Source organism: Bombina bombina, chromosome 6, assembly GCF_027579735.1.
Source record: "Bombina bombina isolate aBomBom1 chromosome 6, aBomBom1.pri, whole genome shotgun sequence".
In the NCBI taxonomy this organism is placed as follows: domain Eukaryota; kingdom Metazoa; phylum Chordata; class Amphibia; order Anura; family Bombinatoridae; genus Bombina; species Bombina bombina.
In genome coordinates, this window is record NC_069504.1 from 807,738,286 (window position 1) to 807,761,922 (window position 23,637).

Genomic DNA, 23,637 nt, shown 5'->3' on the forward strand with positions numbered 1-23,637 from the left:
TGTGTAAATCACAAAAAGACAATATTTGGGTTTCATATTCCTCTAATTCAGCGGTTCCCAACCTTTTTTCTCTCCCGTACCCCTTGATTGGGCTTTTCATTTATGAGTACCCCCTCTCTTCATTACCCCCACCCATCCCTCAAAATAAAGGAAGCCCTTTTTTTATAGGGGAGGTAAGCTATACCTGAATGGCATACAACTGTACGTGTATCAACAGGATTAAAGCTCAGATCTCATTCTCAGGAGGAGCTCTGCTGTGTGGCTGGTGCCCCTGGCAGATGCCTGGTTGTCCCTAAACAGGGCCCTGGGGGGGAGTCAAAGTGTAACGATCATAAAAATAAATATTTAAATTTGTGAGATCAGATCGATATTAACCACCCAGACACTATGGACGTTTTTAGTTGGAAGTGAAGCAATCTGAATCAAGCAAGCACTAGCAACAGTACTTTACTTACCGGCACTGACTATCTTATTTGGGGATGCAGACCAGCTTCGCCTGCATGACTCACAACCTCAACGGCTCTACCACACGTGTCCACGCAGTGCCGCTTCTAACTGCGCACTCGCAGTCAAAATGTTGTGCACGGGGTGGGTGGAGCAGGAGGCAAAGCTGTCTGCTGAGACAGGGTGATCATTATTATGTGGACCGGAGTCATCCACACCTGGTCCACATATTTCAGGTGCAGGGGCTCCCATCTGCCTATATGCCAGGCCAGTACTTCACTTGTCCTTCCACAGTTCCGCGATGGTTATTAGTTGATGACCCATTAGGAGTTTCCCCCCCGACCCTCCCCCCCCGCATCTTCCGCCATTACCAACATTATTTTCGTGTACCCCCAACCGGTCCACCAAGTACCCCCAGGGGTACACGTACCACAGGTTGGGAACCGCTGCTCTAATTGATTGAGCAGGTAGCATTTGTATCCTAATGTTATCCAATATGGGGCCAGATTACGAGTGGAGCACTATTTATCGCTCGCTAACTCCGCTTTAAAGGGACAGTAAACCCAAAACAACAATCCAATTTACTTCTATTATTTATTTTGCTTTATTTTTTAGATATCCTTAGTTGAAGAAAAAGCAATGCATATGGGTGAGCCAATCACATGAGGCTTCTAAGTGCAGCAACCAATCAGCAGCTACTAAGCCTATCTAGATATGCTTTTCAGCATGGAATATCAAGATAATAAAACAAATTAGATAAGAGAAGTAAATTAGAAAGTTGTTTAAAATTGCATTCTCTTTCTATATCATGAAAGAAAAAAAAACGTGTTTCATGTCCTTTTAAGTATTTAAGTAGGTTTTTTTTCCCCCGCTTTGGGCAGCGCATATATTACAAGTTAAAAGTAAAATGTTTTCGCTCCCACGCTAACCTGTTACATGCAAAAAGCTGAATATAAATATATGCATAATGCAATCGAAAATCAGCATACATATACAATATATATATACAGTATATATATATATAAATATATATATATATATATATATATATATACTGTATATATATATATATACATACATATATATATATATATATATATATATATATATATATATATATAAACTCTGATAAAAATCAGAAAATCCTTTCCATATCTGAAATTTCATCATGTCCCACCGTAAATTCATAAGTTGGAGTGACCTTTTCTGGGAACTATGCTGTGACCCTAGTAAAGGTCAGTCACAGCTGTCACAGAGAAAGGAGGGGGTGGTGAAGCTATTTTAAGTGTCTTCCATTTCCTCTGCTCCCATTGGACACCTGCTGCTGAGTTCTGTTAGAGCAGGAGGGGTGACACTTGTATATGAGAGCAAGAAATAGACTGTGACTTTGGCAAAACCCAGGGACCAGGACACCAGGTGGAACACTGCAGAGTGAGCTCTCTCCCTATAATCCAACACACCCCTCAAGGCCCCTGACCGACACCAGAACACACTTGTAAGCCAATATTCTGTATATTACCTATATCTGACAGTTTGCAGCCATCATGCCTCACCGTCTGGTTATTGTACGCCATGGGGAAAGCTCATGGAACCAGGAAAACAGATTCTGTGGTTGGTTTGATGCAGAGCTTAGTGAAAAAGGAAGAGAGGAAGCTCAGCGCGGGGCCCAAGCAGTGCATGAGGCTGGAATGGAGTTTGACATCTGTTACACTTCTGTGCTGAAGAGGGCAGTGCGTACACTGTGGTACATCCTGGATGGTATAGACCAGATGTGGTTGCCAGTTGTCAGGTCCTGGAGGCTAAATGAGCGTCACTATGGTGGGCTTACAGGACTCAACAAGGCAGAAACTGCAGCAAAGCATGGAGAGGAGCAGGTTAAGATCTGGAGAAGATCATTCGATATCCCCCCACCTCCAATGGGTGAAGACCACCCTTACTACAAGCTTATCAGCAAGGTAACATTAATTATTGTTTCTAATTGTTTCACATATCCATTCCCTATAACTCATGTTACTCTCTATATTGTACACAGTAACTTCTATTAATTAGAGGGAAGGCAAGATCAAAATTGAAATGTGGATAGGTGCATTTCAATTTGAAATAGAAGCATTTTTGCAATATACTTCCATTCGTAAAAAGGCTTCTAGTAAAATGTTTTACTGTTTTTCCGTAGCATACTCACATATGCTGTGTGGGCCCATGCACTAGTATTAAGTATTCAAGCTCAGACTTAATTTGTGTCAAACAAGCCACTGCTGACTCTCAGAAAATGTGTGGTGTTTGAATGCTGGTGCACGGGCCCTCACATGTGCGTATATGTATATACACTTTTGAGCCCTTCCCAGTCAAATACCTTGTGTTTTGAAAATAAATTCTTGAAATTCCTATGCTCTTCGCTTAGAAATAAAGATTATTTTTATTTTAAAATAAATATATATATATAACTGTGTATAATATATATATATATATATATATATATATATATATATATATATATATATATATATATATAATGATATACAGTAGCTATATAGGTAAAGTTAGTGAGGTAGCGATATCTGATGTCCTGGTTAAACGTAACGATCAAATGCAATGCAAAATAGTGCTGTAAAATGTATCACTTTTTGAGACTTGCAGTAAACAATAATTATTATTAAAAATATAACAGAACTACATTTGTGCATAATCGGCTAAGCACAGCATTGGCTTGGAGCTTTTGTGATATCTGACATGAATTTTACTGCGCTTGCCATAGCAAAGATTTTGGCTCTTGAAAGTGATGACGAAACAGCACTGCAGATGTTTCAGAACTACATTTCCCATGATGCTAAGGCACTCTAAAGTCCAGTAGAGCATCATGGGAATTGTAGTTCTGAAACATCTGCAGTGCCAAGGTTCGCCATCACTGCCCTAGACTATCTCTCAAGCGAAAAAAACTTTGCACTCGAGGGATGGTAAAAGTAGTGCTAATATTTTTTATCACCTACTTGTTTAATTCCTGCATAGTTACTAATTAGCTTTCATTTGATAAAATGGTTCACAAACTATGTTTATTAGAATGTACCTTTAAAGGGATATTATAATACAAAATTTACATTTTCTAAGTCATTTCATCTAAGTACTGCAACCCTACATGCATATGTGCTTAACCTCTGCAAAGGAGTAAAACACATAAAGTTTCACTTGGTAGCCACAGAAAGCTGCTGTTTCTAAGCAGGCACATCTGGTGATTGGTAGTGTTCTGTGACTTCCACTGCTGATTGGCTCACCAGCCATGTCTGCTTGGGACCAGCAGGCCTCTTTGGTGCCCGAGTGTGACTTTAAAGGGATAGTTTAGTCAAAATTCAACTTTCATGTTACAGATAGAGCATGCAATTTTAAGCAGCGTTCTAATTTACTCCTACTAACAATTTTTATTTGTTCTCTTGGTATCTTTATTTGAAAAAGCAAGAATGTAAGTTTAGGAGCCGCCCCATTTTTGGTTCAGCACCTGGGTAAATGTAATCAGCCAGTGCTACCCAAGATGCTGAACCAAAAATGGGCCAGAATCTAAGGTTACATTCATGCTTTTCCAAATAAAGATACCAAGAGAACAAAGAAAAATTGATAGTAGGAGTAAATTAAAAAGTTGCTTAAAATGGCATGTTCTATCTGAATTATAAAAGTTGAATTTTGACTTAACTATCCCTTTAACTATGTGTGTAATCCCCGTATAGGGTTTAGTAGTGCTAAAATGACATGTTCTAATAAATTAGAGCACAATATTTTTGCACTACATTGCCCCTTTAATGTCAGTTGATAAGTCACCACTGAGTCATGTATTTATCTGCTCCCAGTACCTTTTGACCCCCAACTATCTTGGTTGTTCAATCTGTATATTTTAACCCTCTAGGACCGCCGATATGCATCACTTACCCCAGCTGAGCTACCATCTTGTGAGAGTTTGAAAGACACTATCGCTCGTGCGCTTCCATTCTGGAATGATGTAATTGCCCCACAGATCCGTGCTGGGAAGCGCGTTCTGATTGCTGCACATGGAAACAGTTTGAGGGGCATAGTCAAGCACTTAGAGGGTAAGATTTTCCATATTGAGCTTTTAGAACACTATAACTCAGAAATTGTGGTAGTTCTATGTAGGTGAAAAATACATCCACAAACTTTCACATTACATATCTGTTTAGCTGAGGAGAATGGACAAAACAGCCCCTTCCAGTTACAAAGTTGACAGCCCTGTCATGCTCCTAACCAACAAGTAAAGACCCTAAACTACCCATGCCCCTCCCCCACTGTACAAACTCTACCTGAACCACCTAGAACCATGCTGATTTATTGTATGCTGGAACCACCACTGCTCATATTTGAGAAAGAGCTATTAAGAGTAACTAAGTCCTCATGATGTAGGGGTATATATATTAATGTGCGAGCAGACATGATACGATGTAGCGTATAATGTCCGCTGCACATCGATAAATGCTGACAGCATACGCTGTCGGCATTTATCATTGCACCAGCAGTTCTGGTGAATTACTAATGCAAGACCGCCCCCTGCAGATTCATGAGCAGGGGGTGTCAATCAACCCGATCGTATTCGATCGGGTTGATTTCTGTCCACAGCCTCAGAGCAGGCAGACAAGTTATGGAGCAGCGGTCTTTTGATAAATCGGCCCGTAGTCTCTTTTAGTTCACTTATTATTTTTCAAAAACAAATAATTCTTAAATTACATAACGCTTATCCCTTGGTGTCTCCATGTATTAATGCTTGCGAAAAGTGTCTTTAAAGTCAAAATTAAACTTTCATGATTCAGATAGAGCATGCATTTTTTTAGAGGCTTTCTAATTTACTTCCACTATCAATCTGTGCACAGTATTTTTATATTACACTTTCTGAGCCACCAGTTATTACTGAGCATGTGCAAGAGTTCACAGTGTATACATATATGAGTTTGTGATTGGCTGATGGCTGTCAAATAATACAGGAGGCAGGCAAATTGAAGTAAATTGAACTGAAATTGAAATTTGACAGAAAATGCTGATTATGCACATTTTCTTTATTTAATGTTCCTTCAAAGGGAAAATCTACTCCAGATTTGTTATTGTTTAAAAAGATAGATAATCCCTTTATTACCCATTCCCCAGTTTTTCATAACCAACATGGTTATATTAATATACTTTTTACCTCTGTGATTACCTTGTATATAAGCCTCTGCAAACTGCCACCCTTATCTCAGTGCTATTTACAGACTTGCATTTTAGCCAGTCATTGCAACTACATAGGAGTGATCAAAGTGTTATCGATATGACACACATGAACTAGCACTGTCTTGCTGTTAAAAGCTAATAAAATGCACTGAGATAAAGATGGCCTGTAGGGGCTTAAAAAGAGCCAGAGATTTAGAGGTTTAAAGGTTATAAAGTATATTAATATTGCAATGCTGGTTGTGCAAACCTGGGGAATGGTTAGTTAAGGTGTTATCTATCTTTTTAAACAATAAAAAGTTTGGAGAAGACTGTCCACTTAAGTGGTTTAAGTTGTAGAACTATATGCACATCATGTTTCTTGTCTCTTACAAAATATCACCATGTTCCATCTCTAGACCTTTAAAATTATAGGTTGTATAAAGCTATCAAAGGTGCTGAGCGGGCTGAGGGCTTACCATTTTCTGATATTTATTCTTGATTTTAATTAAATCTAATTTTTCCCAATTATCAATTTCTTTGTCCTGAGAAGAGCACAGGCCATACAGTATAAAGACAGCTTTGCATAATTATGACCATTCCCTTTCTTGATGTTGCTACAAATAATGACTGGGGGCTCTTAGAACCCACTAAAACCGTGACTGATTACACCAATCACTGTGTCCCCATAAAAGTTCCTCTCTTAACTAATCAGAGTGTAAAAGATTCACTGAGTCCTTAGTAAGTCTAAAGTATTAAAAGGTCAAAGCCTAATGACTTTCCAAGCTTTTAAAGATACATGAACCCCAAACGTTTTCTTTCATGATTCAGACAGAGAGTACAATTTAAAAAAATAAAACAAAAAAAACAACTTTTTTCATAAATGTTGTAAAAGTACACGATCCGTTACTTCTGGGAATTATATTCCTGACTACTAGCAGGAGGCAAAGATTCCCAAAACTCGGAGATCCCTTACAAACCCCTCCCACCTTACTGGAAACTAGTCTAATCATTGCCTCAACAGGAGGAATGAGAAGAAGGGAGTTGCTCCAGATGTTCTTCTGTGAGAGGGATCCTTACACCAATTTGAGGCCCATTTTATCCTCAGAGCTACTGTTTGACAGAGGGAAGCTTTTGGAGTATGTGGAAGTGGCACGGTTACACCCAGTGGAAGTTAACCACAGGTCTGCCACAGGTGTAGCAGGAACCGGTTCCTAGCCTTCTCCTGTTGGATCGTTGTTATGCTCCATATACATAGATCTTCTACTGTCATGCATACATCACTGGATTGGTAGTCAACTGGGAGCAGTATTGTTCTGCAAATGGTAAGTCCAGTAGTGTAGGTGCCTATTTGTTAAGTATTAGTCTATAGGCTGTTAGCAGGTACACTTGGGATTGTAAATCATACCCAGGGGACTACTGTGACAGGCATCTTTATGTATATACAGTATGTATGTGTGTTCTAATTATTAGAATTGGGCTTAAGGAATCTTTATATAATTTTACACCCTATGCTCTATTAGGGAGAGTTGGATTTTTGTAAGTGCGTTAAGTATAGTTTTGCACTTGTCGGCTTACTATTTCTTTTATATGTAGCACTGTGTTTGGGGTCTTTGTGCACATTTTTTTGTTTTTGTTTGCGTTAGCTTGTTTTGCGCCTTGCCTGTTAGCTCACGTTGGGTTAGTATGCGCGCTTGTGCTGTATTAAGTTTCATTAGTGTGCTGCTTAGACGTGCAGGTGTCTTTTTTTTAGTGCACTTCAGTTTCGCATGTGTAGTCTATTTATTTTTTGTGCCTTGGTCATTTGATCACCTGTTAGTGTGATCATCTAATCCTGGTGCTTGGCTTTAGTTTTTTTCCCTCTGTGCTGTGTTGGTTTATCGCTCATCATTTCTCCACCTCTGCTGGATCGATGCTTAACACTCATTCGCCTGCTTTAACCATAATTTGTGGAGGGGGTAAGATTTTTAATTCTGCCAAGAGCTTTTTTTTCTGGGTGTAAGATTCTATTCTTTTTCATGTGTATACTTGACTTCCATATTATTTTTTATTTTTTTCTGTGAGTTTAATTAATAGACCTGTTTTTTTCTACATAATGAAGCATACTCAGTCTGTCCACAATTGTGAACGTTAGTAACTCAGAAGCTAGATCCACTTAACACTTTCCTAGTATTTTTAAGTGTGTCTTTTGCAAACTTGTTGATATAATACCACCTGCTCAGCTTTGCAAATCTTGAATGGATCATCTAATGCATTCTTATCAGACCAATGTTGCTCTTGCTTCTAAAGGAATCTGTCCTCCCTCTGTGCTATACAAGAGAGTTCTTCAGATTTTGCTCCAGGATTTTTTGTACACTCTACTGTATCTGAAATGCTATCAGCTATGCCTCCTCCCAAGTAAGCATAGAGGATCAGTTGCTGATAATCCCTCGTCTAACTTATCTTATTTAAATAGATCTAAGTCTGTTAAGGTGCATGTCTCTGAACCTGTGTCTTCTGAATTATCCTTTGAAAGTGAGTTATTTTCAGATGGTCAAGGGTCAGTCTCTGATCAAGAACAGAGTAATACTTTTTTTTCTGTTTAAAATTGAACATCTTCCTTTTCATTTAAGAAAAGTTTTATGCACCTTAGAGGAGGGATCAACAAATCTGTTTAAGATTTAGGAGCCAGTAAGAATATTTAGGAGCCAGGCAGTGGTATTTGCATAAAGATATATGAAAAATAACTTAAAAAGTTAGGAGACAGGAGTAAAATTCTAGGAGCCAGTAGTTCCTGGCTATTGCTTTTGTTGAGCTCGGCCTTAGGGGTTCAGGATACAAAGGTTCCTGAGGATAAGTCTGTTAAGCAATTGGATTTGATTTTTAAATTATTTTTTAAAGAATAGCCTAAGCCAGGTATCCGCTTTAATTCCTGCTTATAATATACAGCTTTGGGAAACCATCCCTTATTTGGATGGGGCTATTTCCACTTTGTTTTAGCATACTAATATTCCTTTTGAGGATTGTACCTCTTTTAAAGACCCTATGGATAGAAAGGCTTTAAAGCATACATGTTGTCTTTTTAGGCCAGCAAAAAGTATTGATTGTGTTGCTGCAACCTCCAATTTGGGGGGTAAAGTTATGGCTGAGCAGTTCTCAGAGGAGTCTGCTAGTGAAGAGTTTTTTAATCAGATAAGACTCTTAAAGACAGCTAATGCTTTCATTTGTGATGCTGATGTTGACATTATTAAGATCAATGTCAAGAATATGGCATTAGCAGTTTTGACCAGGAGTACTTTATGTTTGAAATCATAGTCTGCTGACATGGTTTTTAAGTCTAGGCTTTTGTTCCTTCCTTTCAGGGTAAAGTTTTGTTCAGGACTGGTTTTGAAGCTATTATTTCTACTGTGAAAGGAAGTAAAGGAGCCTTTCTCCCTCAGTTTAAGGGTAAAGTAAGTTTTTCTAGCCATGTTTGTTCCTTTTGTTAATCAAGGGCCCAAAAGTACACCTTTTCCTCTCAGAAACAGGGTTCTTCTTTCTTGGAAGCCAAATCTTAATTGGAATTAGTCAAAGCAGTCTAAGGAATCTCCCTCCCCACTCCCCTCTCTCCCTCTCCTCTTCCCCCATCCACTCCGCTAGCCCGATCCATCCCTTTATCCTCCCTTACACTGAAGTACCTAGCTTCCCTAACTACACTAATTAACCTACCTAATCCCTAACTCAACTATACCCAAACTAATTAACCTATCTAAATGCTAACTTACACTAATCTAGATCAATGAAAACAAACAAAAACAAATGAAATAAAAAAATGATGGGCTAAATATACAAATATATAAATAAACAAAAGAGCACTAACAAAAAATAAAAGGGTATGTAATAGGGAAGGGAAGGGTAGTTAAAGGGAACATGGGAAGGGGGATACAGTGTTAATTAAAGGAAAAAAGGCAAATGGGGTTACGGAGTTAATGAATGGAAACACAAATAAAACATAAAGAATGAATATTATTTGTGTTTGTTTAAAAAAATAATAATTTGTTTTTGTATATGAGTGAGGCTGTGTGTGTGTTAAAACTAATGTTTGTTAATTAATTAATGTATAGACATATATGGGTTTTCCTAATATTATATAATTAAGAATATAAGTGAAAAAAAAATCTGTCCACTAACTTTGCCTTAACAATCCAACTCAACAAACTCCTACCAGCAGTACTAGCTCCCGTGTCTCTCTCTCTAGAGGTGATCACAGGTAAAGAGCGCAGGTGCTAACCATCATTTTTATAGATCAAGGTGGGGTTACCATGGCAATGAACTTGTTATGGTGCGCTTTTCATAGAATCTGATGCTGACGGTATTAACTTACATTGACTCGTAAGTTAAACCTGGAAGCCCGGTACTAAAATCGAGCGGTGAGCTACTTTTAGCTGTCGTACACTTTGGTAGCTTACAGCTCCATTTTTTATGGCTGAATGGAAGCAATCCCTATGGTTTCAGTCTTCATCACAATACCTCATTACAGGTCAATACTGACACAATAAAATACTTTCAATTAAAATAAAATGAATAGTTTTTAGTAGTTTAATTGCACAACACAAGCAAAAATATGCTTTGTCCCAGGCTACCTAGAAAGAAAGAAAAAAAGCTAGTTGTGTAATCTAGGTTCTTAAAATGCTGCACATTGCCCAAACCAGTTAATTCATTTGTAGCATTTGCAGAATTTGCTTTCTGACATCTCTAGGGAGTGTGGGACAATTACATAAACGCAAGATATATTTTATGCCCTTTTAAGATAGAAACCCTTTTTCTTTTTAATTTTTAACTAAAAGCTAATACAAATTTAAAACCCAGTTTTCAAAATATACCTTCACTTATGGAAAGTATACATTTTAATCCATACTTTTAATTCACCACTTATTGTTTGATTATCTAATTTCATCAATAGTAACAGTTCAAAACGGTTTTAATAATAAAAAATGTGTATAAATAATGAATGATTAACAACAAGACTCCTCTGCGTAAGTTTAGATGTAAATTATATTTAAATGGTTTTGGAGCAAGTATTACAATTAGAACTTCTGTCAACCAATTTTAGAATTGCCCTATGAGACTAATTACTGTCTACATTTTCTTCAACTTTTCTGGTTATACAGCCTGTAACCAAAGCTAAAACAGAGATAGACATGGTTGTAAAAAGGGAATGTAGACTAATTATTCCTTTAAGGGGCATACAAGTGCAAAATAAAAATTGCTGTATTGTAACATAGTAGATGAGGTTCAAAAAAAGGCCATTGAGTTGATTCTATACAAATCTTAATATACTTACAATAAAAAGCTCCTGTTGATCTTAATTTAATCACATTTAAAAAGGTGACACATTTAACACAAGCAATCATATCCCTGAATTCTGTTTCTAGCCAGAAATGTATCTAAACCATTTTGAAATGTATCTAATGTATTGGCATTTACTACCTCCTTAGGTAATGTGTTCCACAATTTGAATGCTCTTACAATGAAAAGACGTTGCTGGAGATTAAATCTCCTTTGCTCCAGCCTTAAATTGTGACCTCTTGTCACAAACAATTTTCTTTGAATAAACAGAGCTTCTGCCATCTCTGTATATGGGCCTTGAATATATTTATATAAAGCAATCATGTCACCCCTCAAGTAGGGATGGACGAATGTGTTTAAAGTGTAATTTGCTTGGTAGAATAAATAGTCCTGTGGACATTTGTTTTGGACAATCGAATGTTGATAAGAATTACAAACTATTAAAATTCGGGAATCAAATGTTATTTCCAGTTTTTGAATGTTCATAATTGGATCAAATATCCACATTCGAAAGTTAGAATGTAACTTTCCATTTAACAAATACTATTCAAAAGTTCATGTGGTAGGGGATTTACATAATAGATACAAATATATAAATTTGAATGTTTCTATTTCAAATATTGCATAATTCGAATATTACATTTAAAGAGAGCATTATAAATACTATTACAAATATATCTGTTCGAATTTTTCGAATTCGAATATTGCATAATTTAAAGGTGAGGTCTTACCAGGGATTTACATAGTGACAGAATTATGCTTTCCTCTCTTGCATCAATGCCTCTTTTAATAAATGCTAGTATCTTATTAGCCTTAGAAGCCCCTGCCCTGCATTGTGCACCCATCTTTAGCTTGTTATCTATTACTACTCCCAAATTCCTTTCATCCTCTGTTTGGCTAAGTCTAGTCCCATTTAAATAATAGATTGCCTGTTTAATTTTACTTCCAAAATGTAGAACCTTGCATTTTCCAGTATTAAATCTCATTTTCCATTTACCTGCCCATTCTTCTCATTTTTTTGTAGATCCTCTTGTAAATAAAGTTCATCCTGCCCTGACCTTACTCAACTTTGTATCATCTGCAAAAATAGAGATGTTGCTATTTAATGTTTGCTCCAACCATTAATAAAAATATTACAAAGAACAGGGCCCAATACTGATCCCTGGAGGACTCCACTGATTACCTTTGTCCAATCTAAATATGATTCTTTTACTACTACTTTTACTACTACTTGTATGTATTGGAGCATTTTATTATTGCACTATTGCTTGCAGAGAACTGGAAGTTTAACCCTTGTAAAGGGCTAAACACATAGGTAACATATCAGCTTTAGAGCAGCAATGTACTACTGGAACTAAACACAACTAATGAGCCAATGACAAGATTCCACCAATAAGCAGCTAGCTCCCAGTTGTGCCCTGCTGCTCCTGAGGCTACCTAAGTATGCTTTTCAGTAAAGGATACCAAGATATATAAGTAAGTTTGATAATAGAAGTAATTTCAAAAGTCTCTTAAAATATCAAGAAAGTTTAATTTTAACTTTCCTGTTCATTTAGCAGTAGTCTGGCTTTATATGACTCGATTTGGGAACCTCTATTCCTTGCCATCTAAGACACAACATTTGGGAAATATTTTCTCTATACTTATTCAGTTTCCTTTATGATAACTATATGCTATATTTTAGGGTGTATCTACCAAATTTAATATTCAATATTTTCAGAGGTGCTACCTTTCTTGGAAAAAAATACCGGCCGTGCTAATTAGCATAACGTTGCATAAATAATTATACAGCATAACCCAGAAGTAATTTTTTTTATGTGTGGCATCTAAAAGAAAGTATTGTAAAATGTTTTATAGTTCTTAGCTTTTTTGGGTTTTCTTTAATAGCTACTGTGCTGACAAAAAAAATATATATTTTTAGTGATTCAGAAAAAGCATGCAATTTTAAAACAACTTTCCAATTTACTTCTATTATGTCATTTTTTTATTCTCTTGATATCCTCTGTTGAAAAGCATATGTAAATAGGCTCAGTAGCTGCTTATTGGTATCTGCACATAGATGCCTCGTGTGATTGGCTCACCCATGTGCATTGCCATTTTATTTAATAACGAATATCTAAAGAATGAAGCAAATTAGATAATAGAAGTAAAATGAAATATTGTTTAAAATTGTATTCTCTATCTGAATTATGAAAGAAACATTTTGGGTTTCATGTCCCTTTAATACTTATATGTTGTGTCCACCATTAGAGGTTTGGGAGTTCCCCTTATTAGCCAGCAAGCTTCTTTCTCACAGACCACTTGTGCATTTCATTTTAGATTCAAACTAAAATTAAACAGTGTTTAAGGACCACTAAAGTAAACAATAAACTTTCATGATTCAGATAGAGTGCAGAATTTTAAACAGCTTTCCAATTCACATCCATTATGTGAATATGCACAGTCTTTTTATATGCACACTTTTTAAAGGCATCTCCTACTGAGCATGTGCAAGATTTACAGAATATAATAGGGATGTGCATTTGGATCCTTCGTTAGGTGGTTGCTTGTGGCATTTAGGTTTGTTTGGAAACCAGATTTCCTCTTGTAGAAATTCACACACTAAGATGTGGGCAAATCCAGATCTTAATGTGTTGCACTTTCACCAGAAGAAATCTGGCTAAAACAGCCGAGTGTCATGAGCAGCCATATCCTTCCACATTTGGATCTTAACGAAGGATCCAAATGCACATACCTAGAATATACGGTAATACATTTTGTGATTGGTTGATTGCTGTCACATGTCAGAATTTTTTTTAACTATTCATGTGCAATTCAAGCTAAGTGCTTTTGCATTGTCTGTCTTATGCATTTATTGATTATTCTATTCTACTACGTTTAGTGGTCTTTTAAAGGGACAATGCACACTAAATAACTGCTCAGTAGCTTGATGAATTCAAATCAAAGATCGTCCTGGGAATAATGTGCAGATAGATGTATTTTTCAAAATGATATTAGTTGTTTAAACACTGAAATAATAAGTATAAAGTTTTAGTGTTCATAAATCAATGGGTGTTGCCATTTTGTAACCTAGATTTCCTTCTCTGCTGAGGCCAATGACGATTGTTATAAATGAACCAATGACTACACTTCCACTTTTTATCAAGAAATGGAAAGCCTAAAATCTCCAGAATTAAAATTACAAGAAAATAAATGATGAAAGTATATTGCATTTTTTTTTAATTGTTTTTTTTTTACTACATATACTGAAACATTCTATATTGCAGTCTGTGTCTTTAATGTCCCTCACGTCCGTCAAACTTAAACTTTTATGATTTTGACATAGCATGCAGTTTTTAAGAGACTTTTATTATCAAATTGATTTTGTTCTTTTGCTATCCTTGATTGAAAAGCATACCTAGATAGATTTTGGAGCAGCAATGTAGTACTTTGAGCTAGCTAGTAATTGGTGGCTATGCACCTAAACCTCATATCATTGGCTCATCAGATGTATTCAGCTATTTCCCAGTAATGCAATGCTGTTTTGGAACTGACTTTAACTATGTGTTTAACCCTATTGCAGAAGTTCAACACTTTATTATTGCACTATTGATTGCATATAACACATTGCAATACACACAAAACATACAAAAAAAACCATCAGTTTAAAACATTTTACATAACTGCTCCAAGGTGTCATTATGTGTCTTCATATGCCTCTGCCATACAACCAATATCCCAGCATGCCCCTCCCTACTGCAGTTGCCTGACTGTCTGCTCTGCAAGATCAGTTACTTTGACCTTTTAATCTGACCTCAGAGTGACATTATCCCAAAATAACCCCCATTTTAACCTTTTTAGATGTTAGTGTGAGTTGGAGGCCATTCCGAATACTGTTGTATCTAGTTTCACACTTCTCTATGCACCCTTCTCCTCCTAACTCAGCTATTTTAACCTTCATCTTCATCATATTATATACATAACAGCCTCTCAATATAAACAATCCTCTCTGTGTTTCCTAAAGTCAACACCTATTTTTCGGTAACAATTTTTGCTTTCATTCAATTGATCTCTCTGTGCACCAAATTTATATATATTTTCCCTCTCTCCTATAATTCATTTCTCTTCCCACCTATGCAAATTGTTCTACATTATCTTTCCTCATACAGATAGTTGTCAACATTTGAAAAAATAAAAATTGCAGGGAAATCTTGCAGTAGAGCAATCAAGAAAGCGGGTTATGACAGAGTTGGCCACACCCACTGATCATTTCTATAGCTCCACCCACACTGCTCCGCAACAAAACAACAAATGCAAATTGCACACAATATTCACAAAGTAATAAATATTATATTATTCAATCTAATCAGTAAACTGCAGAAGATCCACAAATGCCAGTTCACCAAATTAGATATATTTATTGTATTATACTGATGTTCTAGTGTAAAGTGGAGGGGTCTCAGCAATCCAGGATATCATTGAATTGTCTCAGGTTCTATAAGAAAAGTGACATTTATCCAAGCAGTGCATGGTGGGAGTCTACACTGGACTCTTGTCTTTATGTTTATCTTGTGAGTACCTATATAGAGCATCAACTAGTTACACCTCTTAGAACCCTACAAAAATTGACAGCCCAAATGAATGGTTTATCTATTAAACCAGGGCGGGCCAGATGAAACTATCTTGAGGGACGAATATGGCCCCAGGGCCAGTACTTTGAGACCACTGATGTATTTGCTCTGAGTTCAGCTTCAGAAAGTGTAAAAAGCCTTGGGGTGCATTTCAAGTACAACTTAGGGGTTTAGAGCTTCCCCTAACAAGTCAATGAAATGTTCATAGTGTATAGACCTTGTACTATGTATTTTGGTACACGTACATTTTAAGAGACGTTTTATTAGACCCTAAAGAGCTGGAATGACAGCTCCTGTGCGTGAAACAATCTGTTTAAGTTAACACTGCATGTGATGGATAGATAGGCCTATGGATGGTACTAGGGATGGGCGAATGTTTCTAAAAATTTGAAATTTAAAACTAATTTTGATACATTCGTTCATTCAAATCGAATTTCGAATGTTTATATAACATTCTAACATTCTATTTTTGAATTTTCGTTTTCAAATTTTTCAATAAAATTCGAAAATATTTGTTTGAATAATAGAATGTTTAGCTATGTATTCATTCAATTTCGAAATGTAATATTCGAATTCGAATGTGACATTCAAATTCGAATGTGACATTCAAATTTGAAATAGTATTTCTAGTCTGCAACTGTGTTTAATAAATGTAATATTCAAATTCGAATGCTACATTCGAATTCGAATGTCACATTAGAATTTGAAATAGTATTTCTAGTCTAATACTGTGTTTTAAATGTGATATTCAATTCGAATGTGATATTCGATTTGAAATGTGACATTCGAATTAATATTTCTAGTCTAATACTGTGTTTTATAAATGTAATATTCGAATTCGAATGTGACATTCGATTTGAATGTGATATTCGATTTGAATGTGACATTCAAAATAGTGTTTCTAGAGTACAATTGTGTTTTATAAATGTAATATTTGAATTCCAATGTGATATTCGAATGTAACAATCCAATTCGAATGTGACATTCCAATTCGAATGTGACATTCCAATTCGAATGTGACATTCGAAAACTGAAAAATAACATTGGAAAATCGAATTTTTAAGAATATTCGTTCTTATCAACATTCTATTATGTAAATCGAATTTCTACAATAACAATCGTTCTAACATTCGAATTCGGATATAAACACATTCGCCCATCCCTAGATGGTACACAGAACAACTAAGGGGCAGATTTTAAAGGTACATGAAATCCACAATTTTTCTTTCATGATTCAGAGAGAGCATGCAAATTTAAACCGATTTCTCATTTACTTCTGTTTTCAAATTGTCTTCGTTTTTTAGTGTATTTTGTTAAATAGCAGTGAAGTTTTGCAAGAATGTTATCCATATGCTAGAGCACTAGATAGCAAAACTATTTCCTGCCATGTAATGCGCCAGACACCAATTTAGGTATATTTTCAACAACGAATATTATAGGAACTAAGTACAGTTGATGATAGAAGTAAACTGGATTTTTTTTTTTAAAAAAGTATATGCTCTGTCTGAATTACAAAATAAAATGTTTTGATTTTATAAACTCTTTAAGTTTTGCCTAGGGGGCATGTGAAATCCTTGGGTTAGGTCTGTCTGGTAAAAGGAGCTAATCTTTGAGGCAAATATATAGAATATAGTTGATACGCTACTTTTGTTTAGAATGTTGTGGTGCCAATAAAAATATAATAGCATGACAATTTGTTTATTCCTTGAATGTCAAAAAGGGCTACAGTGCAGGTACCAAAATGGTTAAACCGTATGAAATTAAATCTAACCCAGATCTAAGCACGAACCTAACCAAAAACATAATCATAACATTAGTTTACCCTTGCTCAAGTACTATTAAAGGGATATGAACCCCACATTGTTTCTTTCATGATTCAAATAGAGCATGCAATTTTAAATAACTTTCCAACTTATTTCTATTATCCAATTTGTTGTGTTCGCTGTGTATCCTTTGGTGAAAAGTATACTTAGGTAGGCTTAGAAGCTGCTGATTGGTGGCTGCATATATATGCCTCTTTTCATTGGCTTTCAGCTAGATCCCAGTAGTGCATTACTGCTCCTTCGACAAAAGATACCAAGAGAATGAAGCAAATTAGATAACAGAAGTAAATTCTAAAGTTGTTTAAAATTGTATGAAATATCTGAATCATGAAATAATTTTTTGGGGTTTCATGTCCCTTTAATATTAGCTTCAGTTTTGCACCAGTATCCTTAAAGGGATAGTAAAGTCCAAACTAAACTTTCATGATTCAGATAGGGCATGCAATTTTAAACAACTTTCAAATTTGATTTGTTCTTTTGGTATTCTTAGTTAAAAGCTAAACCTAGGTAGGCTTATATTCTCCTTTCTAAGCCATTGAAGGCTGCCTCTTATCTGAATGCATTTGACAGTTTTTCCCAGCTAGATGGCGTTGGTTCATGTGTTTCATGTAAATAACATTGTGCTCACGCACGATGAGTTATTTAAGAGTCAGCACTAATTGCCTGAAATGTAAGTCTGTCAAAAGATCTGAGATAAGGGGGCAGTCTGCAGAAGCTTAGATACAATGTAATTACAGAGGTAAAAAGTATATTTCTATAACAGTGATGGTTATGCAAAACTTAAACAATAACTCTCACTCACAACCTGATGACTGCCAAAAGACAGATAGTTATTCATATGGGGCATGCTTTTTTTTATCTAATTAATTAGCAGCACCTTGCTGATCTGTATATGTACTTAACCACCAGTGATACATTCAACATATGCTCTACAGAACTTTGTTCCAGCCAGTCGTTTAATAAAGAACCTAACTATAGTAGGACAAGAATATTGCGATATTCAAGGTCATATCACCCCTGTAAACCTTATAATTGTTTCTCTCTGTGTGAAATCATTCCCTTATTTCGCTTTTCCTATTTCTCCCTGTGTGTTTTACCATCTGATATTGAAGGTTACATTCTTAAACATATTTGACATTTACAAAGTCCTATATATATCTTCAGCTTATTCATTCTCTTCTCCACATTCTGCCATCTTGTGGCTGTCTTTGATACTGCTGCTTACCACTGCAATGCGACACCCCTTCAGTTCTGGAGAAAACTCTTTATATCAGAGATTAAGTAAATGCGTCAGTGAATAAACCCTTTTTTTCTTTTTGTGGCACTCCTATTATTAAACCTACACATACATCTTTCTTTTTTTTTTAAAGCTTATTATGCCATCAATGTAATTAAAAAAACAAAAACAAAACAATATTGTACAAGTGGCATCATTTTTGTATATAAACATTTCAAACTAAGCATTTTTTTATTTGAAAGATACCAATCAGAAATCTTCTCTCTCCTCTCTATTCTCTCCTCTCTCTCTCTTCTCTCTCTCTCTTCTCTCTCTCTCTATTCTCTCTCTCTCTTCTCTCTCTCTCTATTCTCTCTCTCTATTGTCTCTCTCTATCTCTCTCTCTCTCTCCTCTCTCTATTCTCTCTCTCTATTCTCTATTCTCTCTCTCTATTCTCTATTCTCTCTCTCTATTCTCTCTCTATATCTCTCTCTCTATATCTCTCTCTCTATTCTCTCTCTCTCTATTCTCTCTCTCTCTATTCTCTCCTCTCTCTCTCTCTCTCTCTCTCTCTCTCTCTCTCTTCTCTCTCTCTATTCTCTCTCTCTATTGTCTCTCTCTATTGTCTCTCTCTATTGTCTCTCTCTCTCTCTCTCTCTCTCTCCTCTCTCTATTCTCTCTCTCTATTCTCTATTCTCTCTATTCTCTCTCTATATCTCTCTCTCTATATCTCTCTCTCTATTCTCTCTCTCTCTATTCTCTCTCTCTATTCTCTCTCTCTCTATTCTCTCTCTCTATTCTCTCTCTCTCTCTCTCTCTCTATTCTCTCTCTCTCTATTCTCTCTCTCTCTCTTCTCTATTCTCTCTCTTCCTCTCATTTTAAGCTGTCTATTCTGCAGGGCATACTAATCCTATCTCAGTATGTTTATCCCTGTCTTTATTTTTTGTATTCCCTTAAAGAGTGCTGCAGAATCTCCTGGCACATTATAAATAAAGATAATAATATATTATCTGATCACACGCACACAAATCTATTCTAACAACCCTAATTCCCTGTTATATTCTGAGCACCTAGCTGTGACACTGGCTGAAAATCCTTACAGAACATGCAATGTAATATACAAATAGCAGCATCATTTCATTCAGAGTTTTAGTGAGGCAATCAGAGAGTAGAAATACAGAAAGGTCAGATTTGTCAATTTAATATAAAATCATATTGATAATATCATAGAAACAACTAACCCAGAAAGGAATCTACAAATAAGTCCCCACTCCTTTTTTTGATTCTTAGTAGAAGATTATACAATATTCACCCCATATGTTTGAAAGTAATTATAGAAACACCAGTATAGAAATTACCAGTGTTTCTAAATTCCAGTCTTCTAGTTCCCCCCAACAGTAAATGGTTACCTTAAAGGGGCATGAAATCTAAAATGTTTCTTTCATGATTCACATAGAAAATACAATTAAAAAAACAAATTCCAGTTTACTTCTATTATCAAATTTGCTTCATTCTCATGTTATTCTTTGTTGAAGAGATATGTAGATAGGTAATGTGCACATGTCTGGAGTACTACATGACAGGAAATAGTGCTGCCCTCTAGTGCTCTTGTTAATGTATAACATTGTTGCATAACTGCAGCCATATAGTGATGCAGATACATGCATGCTCCTAAACTTACCTTCCCGCTTTTTAACAAAGGATAACAAGAAAATGAAGAAAATGTAATAATAGAAGTACATTGGAAAGTTGTTTAAAATTATATGTTCTATCTAAATCATGAAAGAATGTTGGGGTTTTATGTCCCTTTAAATAAAATCCCAGCGTAGGTTAATCAAACATTGTGGATGGCTCATCTGTGTTAGGTAATGCGTTTAATCTGCCTTGTTATAGGTACTTAACCCTTTCCTTCCAGGGTTAAAGTGTCTACATCGGAACAACTGTTCCGATGTAAACAATTTTAAATCTCGTGATCGTGCAAGTGATCACGAGATTTCAATGATGGGATCGCCCTCCAGACCGCGATCCCATCAGGGAAGTGCCAGTGGCTTCAGGAAAGCCACGCGGTTAGGACATTATATTCCGTCCATTGGCGTTAAAGCCCATAAAAATTTGGATGTAATACAACGCTGTAACAGCGTTAAAAGGTTAAAAAAAAAAGGTTGCCTTGGCCAAAATACACCCCTGCGTTGCTCCTCATCTGCTGCAACTCTCTGCTAGTGCCTTCACTGGCTTCCTCTAACCTCCAGAATAAAACATAAAATCCTGACTCTAACTTTTAAAGCTCTCAATAACACTGCTCCACCCTATGGGGCATATCTATCAAGCTCTGTACCGAGCTTGAAGCCCTGTGTTTCTGGCGAGCCTTCAGGCTCGCCAGAAACACAAGTTATGAAGCAGCGGTCTAAAGACCGCTGCTCCATAATACTGTCCGCCTGCTCTGAGGAGAAGGACAGAGATCACCGGAATTCAACCCGATCGAGTACGATCAGGTTGATTGACACCCCCCTGCTGGCAAATCTGCAGGGGGCGGTGTTGCACTAGCAGCTTACAAGAGCTGCTGGTGCAATGCTGAATACAGAGAGTGTATTGCTCTCCGCATTCAGCGAGGTATGTCGGACCTGATCTACACTGTCGGATCAGGTCCGACATACCTTTGATAAATATCCCCCTCTATCTCCAACCTAGTCTTCAGGTACTCGCCCTCCTGTCCCCTTCACTCTGCTCATGACCTTCTTCTCTACTCTTCTCTTGTTACCTCCTCACATTCCCATCTACAAGACTTCTCCAGACTGGCCCCTATTTTGTGGAACTCTCTGCCTTGCTCTATACGATTTCCCCCTAATTTTCAAACTTTCAAGCACTCCTTAAAGACTCTACTGTTTAGGGATGCATATAATATACACTAATATCTTTCTATCTTAGTTCTTCTCCTTCTTTAGTTATTCCCTTGAACCCCCTTAGCATGTAAGCCTACGAACCTAGCTGCATTGTAGATCAACTTCATGAGAGAAACTCTTGGCCGGGCCCTCTATCCCTTTGTCTCCCATAACTGTCACCTTGCATATTAGACCCATGTCTTTAGCGCTGCAGAACCTGTTGGCGCTCTACAAATAACTGAGAATAATAATCATAATAATAATCTAGATCATTACAGTGTTTTCCTGCATCTTTGAGATGCAATATTAATTCTGATACAAAAAATGTTAACTGAAGCTGTTTAAATTGAAATTAAATATAATATGTCAATATTAGTACTTCCTACTAATTCTTATTGGCTGATAAGGACAGTTCCACAGCTCTGTTGGTAGAAACATATAACATATTTAAAAAACAAACAAACACAATCTGTGATGTGTTTTGAAATTATTTGATGGTTTACCTCATGCACACACATTGCTGCAACTCATGACTTTTGTTTGTCTTTCCCCCCTATCTGCAGGCATGTCCGATGCTGCTATCATGGAACTGAACCTCCCTACTGGAATCCCCATTGTCTATGAACTGAATGATGACTTAAAACCAACAAAACCAATGACCTTCTTGGGGGATGAGGAGACAGTTAGGAAAGCTATGGAGGCTGTGGCTGCCCAGGGGAAGGTCAAGAAATAAATGGGCAATGATATAGTGTACATATATTGAGACAAACATGAAGAACAAAGACATATAAATCAATCACAAATTGAGTTTCTAGTGAGCGTCACCATTAATTCCCATGTTATTAATTGCAGACTATTTACTTAAGTGTGATAAATATAATCACAAATTAGTGAATAGATTGAATAGAATAACATAAAAGGCTTGGATCACTACAGAAGCATCATATTCACAGCAAATCTGTCAGCTGTCCCTAATTTGAGAGGGACAGTCCCTAATTCTGAACTTTGTACTGCTGTCCCTCTGAGACAGCCATATGTCCCCTAGACCCACCCACCGACCACCCAGACACACCCACAATCCATTCCACTTACCACCATTACCCCACCCCAACACAGCCCCATCCACAAAATGGTGGCAGCCCCCCTAAACTTCATGAACCCTAATAAGTAGCCACAAATGCTGGGAGGTATGTCACAGTAATTCCCAAACTTGTAAGTTGTGTAACACTACTGATCTCTCTTGTGTGAATAATATTGGAGCGGGCTTGCCCTTTTGACCTAGTAATCTCAGACACATAGTCTTAGTGATCGTATTATGCCTTTGTAATAACCTTCCACTTCTAGTGCTAATAATCAAAAGGCAAAACTGACAAAATTAATGGAAGTTTGCAGCACTTTACCTTCTTACAATACACATGTACATATATGGTAGCATTTGAACTAATGAGAATATAGTTTTCCAATGAGATATGGAAAATGTTAGGTTTTTCATACATATACTAGTCCTGGTTCTCTATAAATTGACTTAATGTTTTAAAAAAAAAATGTATTTGGACTTTTTCATCCTGACATTTACTGGTGCTTGTGTTCAGTCAAATAAACAAGAAATAATCTACACCCATGTATGTGGTTGACTATTTATTTAAAAAGATGCATCTATATATATATATATATACATACATACACACACACACACACACACACACACACACGAGTAAATCTACATAAACAGTGGCAAAATGCCAGAGTTCAGAATCAAACATTATAAAGCATTGGCAATTAGAAATAAAAAGGACATTAAACACTAAATCTATTGTATATGCTGAGTATTGAGGTTATTCGCTAGCAACCTCTAGTCATGGGTAGCGCCATGTTGAAATCTAGTTTTCACTACATTCCAGTGCTGATGTGTTTGCATATGTGCACTAACTCTCCTTCAGATACATGCAGTGAAACCTAGTGGCACCCATAGTTAGAGTGAGGTGGCACCCATAGTTATTCTATTTTTAATTGAATTCTGCAGGTAATCACTGATACAGAACAGCTTCACAGACTGGGGTGGTGTTCGTCTCCATACACATTGTACTGTGAGCACTGCTCTACACTATTCTATCTTTAAAATGGAGTGTAGGATGTGTGAGGAAAATGGTGTGCTTCGTGTGTAGCCTGACATATATATAT

At 36.5% G+C, this 23,637-nt stretch overlaps 1 protein-coding gene across 1 annotated transcript; it reads left to right on the forward strand.

The window, feature by feature from the left end:
- Positions 1-1,824: 1,824 nt before the first annotated feature.
- Positions 1,825-23,073, forward strand: PGAM2 (phosphoglycerate mutase 2). Its single transcript, XM_053718148.1, has 3 exons — positions 1,825-2,399; positions 4,337-4,517; positions 22,020-23,073. Exons 1-3 carry the CDS (start codon positions 1,989-1,991, stop codon positions 22,187-22,189), a joined length of 762 nt encoding a protein of 253 aa, XP_053574123.1. The 5' UTR covers positions 1,825-1,988; the 3' UTR covers positions 22,190-23,073.
- The last annotated feature ends 564 nt before the right edge of the window (positions 23,074-23,637 follow it).

Coding starts and splice junctions, on each gene's coding strand:
- PGAM2 (XM_053718148.1), top strand. CDS start 1,989: ATGCCTCACCGTCTGGTTATTGTACGCCATGGGGAAAGCTCATGGAAC. Junction 2,400..4,336: donor ACTACAAGCTTATCAGCAAG/GTAACATTAATT, acceptor TTAACCCTCTAG/GACCGCCGATATGCATCACT. Junction 4,518..22,019: donor CATAGTCAAGCACTTAGAGG/GTAAGATTTTCC, acceptor CCCTATCTGCAG/GCATGTCCGATGCTGCTATC.